Consider the following 9,276-nt stretch of genomic DNA (forward strand, 5'->3'; position numbering starts at 1 on the left):
TCACACACTATAGTCAATTTTCAGTATACAAATCACACATTTAACTCAATTTTTCAGTATACAAATCACACATTTAAGTCAATTTTCAGTAATCTAATCACACACTATAGTCAATTTTCAGTATACAAATCACACATTTAAGGCATTTTTTAGGATCCACATCACCTCGACGTGATGCAGATTCCAGCAGCGGGAAAAGTTAAGGTCGCAGTTATTAAACTGATTGCTAAAACAACTGAAACAAAATTTCGGCACAGATTGTGCTCCTGTATTTTTTTTTAAAAACCCAGAAAACTCGTCCTTCAAATACTAATCGTTTAAAACAACCCTCGTCTTGGCAAAAACTCTCAAACCTGGGACTTTGATGAAAGACGAGTTTTCTTGCCAAAATTTTTTAAAATATGTGTTTGTTTATTTTCAGAACATGGCCGGCAGCATTGTAAAAGCCTCATTTTGGTTTCGTTATCAAGGACCACATGAACTTGTCGCTACATAGATAATCATAACAGATCTATGGTATCATTTCGTGTTCTGAAGGCGGTTCCTTTCTTACGTTTAGGTCACAAAACAGATGAATAGTTTATCAATGTAAGATAATTTTCATAACAGTAATATTTGTTCGCATGGTGTAGTTGAATAAGTACTATTAATAAATATCTGAGAATTAAATATGAAATAGATCAAAACATTAATGTTTGAGATATCCGCTTAATAAAACTACCAAAAAATGTGGTAAAAATTAAAAAATAAAAAATTTCTCCATATTTCATCATTTTCTGTATATTTGAGGGGTTTTTTCTTAATTTTTTTTTAACCGAGGAAATTCAGATCATTAATTTCATATGTGTTATCCATGAATGTAAACTGATGTTGTGTGAAATCGATGTGTTAAGAAGTCGCGCTACAAAACTGTGGAATACTTTGTGATTTTTATCAGAAAATGTGTATTATATTTAAAGTATTCGTTATTATTTGGTTTTAAAACATTATTCATCAAAAGAATTCTGACGTGTGTCCAATCTTCTCAAGACTGATTTTAATGTCTGGATGAACAGGACCAATCAGAGTAGTACGGTGTTGTAATGCCATTGTGCGGCTATGTGGTCTTGTGGTATGACACTCGCTTTCCGATCGGAAGGTCCTGGGTTCGAGCCTCACTCGGCGCATAGTTGAGTCCTTGGAATAGGCTCTTTACTCTTTAATTATATTATTGGCTAAATATTAGACATTTCATCATCGTAACTCTCTCCTTACCAACCACAGAAAAATCGTCACATTCGTTACGATACATCCAACATTTATATCATTCTGATTTCTTATGAATATCACAAAATTTATAGAAATTTTTGGTTATAGCTATAAACACTTGACATTGTGTCATAGAGCTCATTTTGCTGAACAATATTAAGTATAGAATGTACTTGTTGGTTTTCTGTTTGAGTAAGAAAATTCTATTTTTGTGCTGGGTGGGCGTGACGTTTAGGGGAAACTGAAAATGGCTGGTAAGGAGAGAATTATTCATCCAAAAAATTATCTCTTTGAGACTATGGTTTGTGAATTATTTTTGCATTTCTTTTCAAATTCTAGATATCAGATGACACAAAAACTGGAACCTGAAAATCTGAAAATGCTTGTGATGACGTTGTTATCAATACCAAAGCGTTAAAAAACCAACAAAAAAATGTATTCTTATTTAACGTCATTTTATAAAGAATGAATGAAGCTGGTCGAAAATATATTACTCCAATTGCGTCAACAATGACGAATGTGAATGGTATAGAAAATAATGGGGATGAGACTGATAATAATAACAAAAGTGATCATCATATCCATTTGGAAGGAAAGGATGAGAGAAATGAAGAAGGAAGTGAGGATGAGGAAAGCAGTATTGATCAAACAGACGAACCAACGATGGGCATCCCACAGGACAGAGGATACAGCTGGATAATTTGCTTCAGTAAGTTGATGTTTACTACAATCATATCTTGATGACTAGAACTTCTATCATTATAAATCTCAACCAACTATATATAATATATATATATACACAATGGTGACAGATGATTTTAGGACGGTTTGGACTACTACGACTAATACTACAACCACTACTACTACCACTGCTAATACTACTACTACTACTACTACGACTACTGCTACAGCAACTACTACTACTACTACTACTACTACTACTACTACTACTACTACTACTACTACTACTACTACTACTACTACTATTACTAATGCTGCTGCTACTGCTGCTGTTTCTACTTTTACTACTACTACTACTACTACTACTACTACTACTACTACTACTACTACTACTACTACTACTAATACTATTACTACTACTACTACTACTACTAATACTATTACTACTACTACTAATACTACAACAACAACAACTACTACTACTACTACTACTACTACTACTACTACTACTACTACTACTACTACTACTACTACTACTTATCATTATTTCGACTACTAATATTTGTAAGTAGAATAAGTATGATCCTCCATAATTACTATTCACAAATAAATGTTTTTTACATTTTCAATAATGATCCTGATATGTTCATAGAGCACCAGGATTATTACTACAAATTTAGTACATGTAAGAATAAAAAATGTTTCAATCCCACTGAAGTGATCATTGTTTCAAATGCTATGGGTTCATTGGCAGTTTGATCACACATGCTCAACGGATGAAGTTAAAACAATTTTAAAATAATCTATATTAATAGTAGTAGTAGTAGTAGTAGTAGTAGTAGTAGTCGTAGTAGTAGTAGTAGTAGTAGTAGTGGTGGTGGTGGTGGTGGTAGTAGTAATAGTAATAATAGTCGTAGTAGTGGTAGTAGTAGTAGTAGTAGTAGTAGTAGTAGTAGTAGTAGTAGTAGTAGTAGTAGTAGTAGTAGTAGTAGTAGTAGTAGTAGTAGTAGTAGTAGTATTAATAGTAGTAGTAGTAGTAGTAGTTTTTGTAGTAGTAGCTGCAGCAGTAGTAATTGTTGTAGTAATAGTAGTAGCAGCAGCAGCAGCAGCAGTAGGAGTAGTAGTAGTAGTAGTAGTAGTAGTAGTAGTAGTAGTAGTAGTAGTAGTAGTCGTAGTAGTAGTAGTAGTAGTAGTAGTAGTAGTAGTAGTAATTGTAGTAGTAGTAGAAGAAGAAGAAGAAGAAGAAGAAGAAGAAGAAGAAGAAGAAGAAGAAGAAGAAGAAGAAGAAGAAGAAGAAGAAGAAGAAGAAGATGATGATGAAGATGATGATGATGATGATGAGGGAGAAGAAGAAGAAGAAGAAGAAGAAGATGATGATGATGATGATGATGATGATGATGATGATGATGATGATGATGATGATGATGATGATGATGATGATGAGGAAGAAGAGACTTGGTGACGATAATAGGCAAACAACTGCAAACTGTTCCCTTTCTTGTTTCAGGTGCTGGGTTTTTACAGATGTTGGTGTTTGGACACAACAGGGCAATGTCCACGTGGTTTGTGGACATTCGTGAGGAGTTTCAGCAGAGTCAGACTGTGACCTCACTATCTCTGTCCTTGTTCTCTCTCTCATTGGCTGTCTCTTGTATGTATAAAACCTCAGTAAATGTATGTGACCCACAGTCTAAGTGACGCAATAGCTTTCTTTTTGCTCTCTCTTTCTCTCTCTCTCTCTCTCTCTCTCTCTCTCTCTCTCTCTCATACACATACACACACACACACACACTCGTAGTCTCTCTCTCTCTATTTCTTCTATCTTTCCTCCTTTCTTTTTATCTTTCTTTCTTTATTTCTCTCTCTCTCTCTCTCTCTCTCTCCCTCTCTCTCTCTCTCTCTCTCTCTCTCTCTCTCTCTCTCATTGACTGTTGTTCCACGTTTCTGACATTCCACAACATAAGTTTTCCACAGTTCGATTCATTCTTTTGTCGAAGGCGGGGGGGGGGGGGTGAAGGGGGTACTTAAGATTGAATTCAGGATTTGGTCTGAAACATCTTACCGTAACATCCAGATGAGGTTAATTAATCCAATGTATAAACCAGACGCTGATAATTTAGATTCTAGGTTTAAATTATGACACTTTGTTGCTTGTGCGGCTAAGTGGTTTCGTGGTATCGCTTTCAGATCGGAAAGACCTGGTTTCTAGCCCCGATCGGCGTATAGTTGAGTCCTTGGAAAAATCTCTTTACTCGCATTCTCTCACCGTACTCAGGTGTAAAACAAGTATCTGGCCGTTAACTACATTGTCTCTGTCCGAAAAAAATCTAATATCGCCTAACAGGCGTCATGTAACGTCCTACATGTTAAGTGTTGCTGTTGGTCAGAGACCCCTTGTATAGCGCTTTGAGCACGTTTAGTGAATTTTCCGCTTTAGAGAAACTCAAGTATTTTTGTTATTATTTTTGATATAAATCTTAAGGGTTATTTAACCAGTAAACTTTGCGAGCTCCCATGTTTGAAATTTCGCCAAGATAAGCCTTCTGTCAAAACCTGCCACACTCGCGTATTTAGAATTTTAGTCAGAAAACTCTTCCTTCAAATATATGTCGATTAAAATGACTCTCATCTCTGCAAAATCTCTCAATCCTGGGACGTCTTATTTTGGTCACTCAGAAGACTATTCCACAAAGCATTGACGAACCTGAGATATGCAGACGATGCTGTTCTCTTGGCTTAAATTAAATTGAGCTTTTATATAGAGCAATATCCACTAAACGTGCTCAAAGCGCTTTACAACGGGTCCCTGGTCAACAGCAACATTTATCATGTAGGACGGGACATGACGCCTGTTAGGCGATATTACAATTTTTAGGACAAAGACAACCCTGTTAACGGCCAGGTACTCATTTTACACCTGAGTACGGTGAGAGAATGTGCATAAAGACCCTTTTCCAAGGACTCAAGTATGCGCCGAGCGCGAGGCTCGAACCCAGGACCTTCCGATCCGAAAGCGAGTGTCATACCACTAGACCACATAGCCGCACCTTCAGATCATTCTTGGCAAAACTAGTAGCTGGTAGCGAAGTGAAAGGACATTTGCTGAACGCCAAGAAAACCGACAGTGCATGGTCGTTAACAAACAAAACCAAGAACTATCTTTTCACCTCACCAGCAAAGGCGAAACCATCAAACAAGTTTAAAAGTTTAAATATCTCGGTGCAAAAATCACGAACGACGCAAGAGATTTCTAGAAATAAATCAAAGAATAAAATAGCGATCTCTAAAATCACCTTCCACAACATAAGACCATTCAGCTCTGCCACCAATATTAAATTAAACTGGAAACTTAAGGTTATCCAAACTTACGTTCTCTCGTCTCTCGTCTATGAGTGTGAAACCTGGACTCTAGACATAGAATGTCCAAACCGCATAGAAGCTTTCGAAATGTCGTTGTATAGAAGATTGCTAAACATTAAATGGTTAGATAGAATAACAAACGAAGAGCACATTGGGAAAAAACGACAGAGACACAGTTTGATTTTTAGGAGAAAAAAATATTTTTCAAATTTGAATACAATATTCGAAGATATGAACTGTTTTCTTAATCTATGCTTTACATTACAGATAAATTATATTATCTAATAGTGCTAATTAGAATAGCATTCTCTGAAAGATAAATATAAATACATATTATGTACCTCCACCTCATCTAAATTATGAAAGTGACTCTACCGTGTTTCCCCGGTGCTCTTCAAAAGAAGAAGTTTTGCATAGAATAGGAAAAGCCATCCAAATTGTGAAAACCATCAGATCATTCTTGACAAAATTAGTGGCTGGTAGCGAAGCAAAGGGACTTTTGCTGAACGTCAAGAAAACCGACAGTGCATAGTCGTTAACAAACGAAACCAAGATCTATCTTTTCACCTCACCAGCAAAGGGGAAACCAGCAAACAAGTTTAAAAGTTTAAATATCTCGGTGCAAAAATCACGAACGACGCAAGAGATTTCTAGAAATAAATCAAAGAATAAAATAGCGATCTCTAAAATCACCTTCCACAACATAAGACCATTCATCTTTGCCACCAAAATATTAAATTAAACTCGAAACTTAAGGTTATCCAAACCTACGTTCTCTCGTCTCTCCTCTACGTGTGTGAAACCTGGACTCTAGAGAAAGAATGTCCAAACCGCATAGAAGCCTTCGAAATGTGGTTGTACAGAAGATTGCTAAACATTAAATGGTTAGATAGAATAACAAACGACGAGCACATTGGGGAAAACGACAGAGTCACAGTTTGATATTTAGAAAAAAAAATATTTTTCAAATTTGAATACAATATTTAAAGATATAAACTTTTTTCTTAATCCATGCTTTACATTACAGATAAATTATATTATCTAATAGTGCTAATTAGAATAGCATTCTCTGAAAGATAAATATAAATACATATTATGTACCTCCACCTCATCTAAATTATGAAAGTGACTCTACCGTGTTTCCCCGGTGCTCTTCAAAAGAAGATGTTTTGCATAGAATAGGAAAAGCCATCCAAATTGTGAAAACCATCAGATCATTCTTGACAAAATTAGTGGCTGGTAGCGAAGCAAAGGGACTTTTGCTGAACGTCAAAAAACCGACAGTGCATGGTCGTTAACAAACGAAACCAAGATCTATCTTTTCACCTCACCAGCAAAGGGAAACCATCAAACAAGTTTAAAAGTTTAAATATCTCGGTGCAAAAATCACGAACGACGCAAGAGATTTCTAGAAATAAATCAAAGAATAAAATAGCGATCTCTAAAATCACCTTCCACAACATAAGACCATTCAGCTCTGCCACCAATATTAAATTAAACTGGAAACTTAAGGTTATCCAAACTTACGTTCTCTCGTCTCTCGTCTATGAGTGTGAAACCTGGACTCTAGACATAGAATGTCCAAACCGCATAGAAGCTTTCGAAATGTCGTTGTATAGAAGATTGCTAAACATTAAATGGTTAGATAGAATAACAAACGAAGAGCACATTGGGAAAAACGACAGAGACACAGTTTGATTTTTAGGAGAAAAAAAATATTTTTCAAATTTGAATACAATATTCGAAGATATGAACTGTTTTCTTAATCTATGCTTTACATTACAGATAAATTATATTATCTAATAGTGCTAATTAGAATAGCATTCTCTGAAAGATAAATATAAATACATATTATGTACCTCCACCTCATCTAAATTATGAAAGTGACTCTACCGTGTTTCCCCGGTGCTCTTCAAAAGAAGAGTTTTGCATAGAATAGGAAAAGCCATCCAAATGTGAAAACCATCAGATCATTCTTGACAAAATTAGTGGCTGGTAGCGAAGCAAAGGGACTTTTGCTGAACGTCAAGAAAAAACGACAGTGCATAGTCGTTAACAACGAAACCAGATCTATCTTTTCACCTCACCAGCAAAGGGGAAACCTCAACAAGTTAAGTTTAATATCTCGGTGCAAAAATCACGACGACGCAGAGATTTCTAGAATAAATCAAAGAATAAAATAGCGATCTCTAATCCCTTCCACAACATAGACATCTCTTGCCCCAATATTAAATTAAACTCGAAACTTAGGTTATCCAAACTCGTTCTCTCGTCTCTCCTCTAGTGTGTGAAACCGGATCTAGAGAAAGAATGTCCAACGATAGAGCCTTCGAAATGTGGTTGTAAGAAGATTGTAAACATTAAATGGTTAGTGAATAACAACGACGAGCAATTGGGAAACGACAGAGTCACAGTTTGTTTTAGAAAAAAAAATATTTTTCAAATTTGAATACAATATTTAAAGATATAAACTTTTTTCTTAATCATGCTTTAATTACAGTAAATTATATTATCTAATAGTGCTAATTAGAATAGCATTTTGAAAGAAAATATAAATACTATTATGTACCTCCACTCATCTAAATTTGAAAGTGACTCTACCGTGTTTCCCGTGCTTCAAAAGAATGTTTTGCATGATAGGAAAAGCCATCAAATGTGAACCATCAGTCATTTTGACAAAATTAGTGGCTGTAGCGAGCAAAGGGACTTTTGCTGAACGTCAGAAAACCGACAGTGCATGGTCGTTAACAAACGAAACCAAGATCTATCTTTTCACCTCACCAGCAAAGGGGAAACCATCAAACAAGTTTAAAGTTTAAATATCTCGGTGCAAAAATCACGAACGAGCAAGAGATTTCAGAAATAATCAAAGAATAAATAGCGATCTCTAAAATCACTTCACAACTAAGACCATTCAGCTTGCCACCAATATTAAATTAAACTGGAAACTTAAGGTTATCCAAACTTACGTTCTTCGTCTTCGTCTATGAGTGTGAAACCTGGACTTAGACATAGAATTGTCCAAACCGCATAGAAGCTTTCGAAATGTCGTTGTATAGAAGATTGTAAACATTAAATGGTTAGATAGAATAACAAACGAAGAGCACATTGGAAAAACGACAGAGACACAGTTTGATTTTTAGGAGAAAAAAATATTTTTCAAATTTGAATACAATATTCGAAGATATGAACTGTTTTCTTAATTCTATGCTTTACATTACAGATAAATTATATTATCTAATAGTGCTAATTAGAATAGCATTCTCTGAAAGATAAATATAAATACATATTATGTACCTCCACCTCATCTAATTATGAAAGTGACTCTACCGTGTTTCCCCGGTGCTCTTCAAAAGAAGAAGTTTTGCATAGAATAGGAAAAGCCATCCAAACTGTGAAAACCATCAGATCATTCTTGACAAAATTAGTGGCTGATAGCGAAGCAAAGGGACTTTTGCTGAACGTCAAGAAAACCGACAGTGCATGGTCGTTAACAAACGAAACCAAGATCTATCTTTTCACCTCACCAGCAAAGGGGAAACCAGCAAACAAGTTTGATCAGGCAAATGGGATTTCTTGGTCATGTGTGGCGACGAGAGCACATTGAAAGCTACATAGAGGGGGAAAGAGCTCATCAGAGGTTGACGCTTTTGACCAGTTTGAGGCTATCAACAAGCAACATCCCTACCAACTCCGAGTACATGAGGGATTCAGAGGACAGATCGTCTTGTAGGCATACGATAGGCAATGTGCATACAACCGAAGGCCACGGATTAGTAAGTAAGTAAGTAAGTAAGTAACATAATTTTAAGGATTTTGAAGTGTTAATTAATCACTGTGATTGTAAATTGGATTCAATAGTCTGATGTCACGTCGCCCAACAACGGCGGCCATCGTGGTTCTAAACAAAGAAAATCGGTCCTTTTTATTCTTCATGCTGGCTAGAACTTTTCATAGGTCTTGTTATCAGAATGTGTAAAAGTCAAA

At 35.7% G+C, this 9,276-nt stretch overlaps 1 protein-coding gene across 4 annotated transcripts in view; it reads left to right on the top strand.

Annotated features, from left to right (window-relative positions):
- The first annotated feature begins 492 nt into the window (after nucleotides 1-492).
- Nucleotides 493-9,276, top strand: part of LOC144960175 (uncharacterized) — a 20,548-nt gene continuing 11,764 nt past the window's right edge. Inside the window, exons 1-3 of one of the 4 annotated variants that reach the window (XM_078893194.1) lie at nucleotides 493-588; nucleotides 1,588-1,957; nucleotides 3,437-3,580. In XM_078893194.1, the coding sequence (XP_078749320.1) occupies nucleotides 1,714-1,957; nucleotides 3,437-3,580 (388 nt within the window). In that variant the 5' untranslated portion in view covers nucleotides 493-588; nucleotides 1,588-1,713. Of the gene's footprint in view, nucleotides 733-1,587; nucleotides 1,958-3,436; nucleotides 3,581-9,276 lie in introns of all 4 variants that reach the window. The other 3 variants (XM_078893195.1, XM_078893193.1, XM_078893196.1) reach the window with 3 other exon arrangements.

Source organism: Berghia stephanieae, chromosome 14 (genome assembly GCF_034508935.2).
Source record: "Berghia stephanieae isolate SIO BIC M18660-M18661 chromosome 14, UCSD_Bste_1.3, whole genome shotgun sequence".
Lineage (NCBI taxonomy): Eukaryota > Metazoa > Mollusca > Gastropoda > Nudibranchia > Aeolidiidae > Berghia > Berghia stephanieae.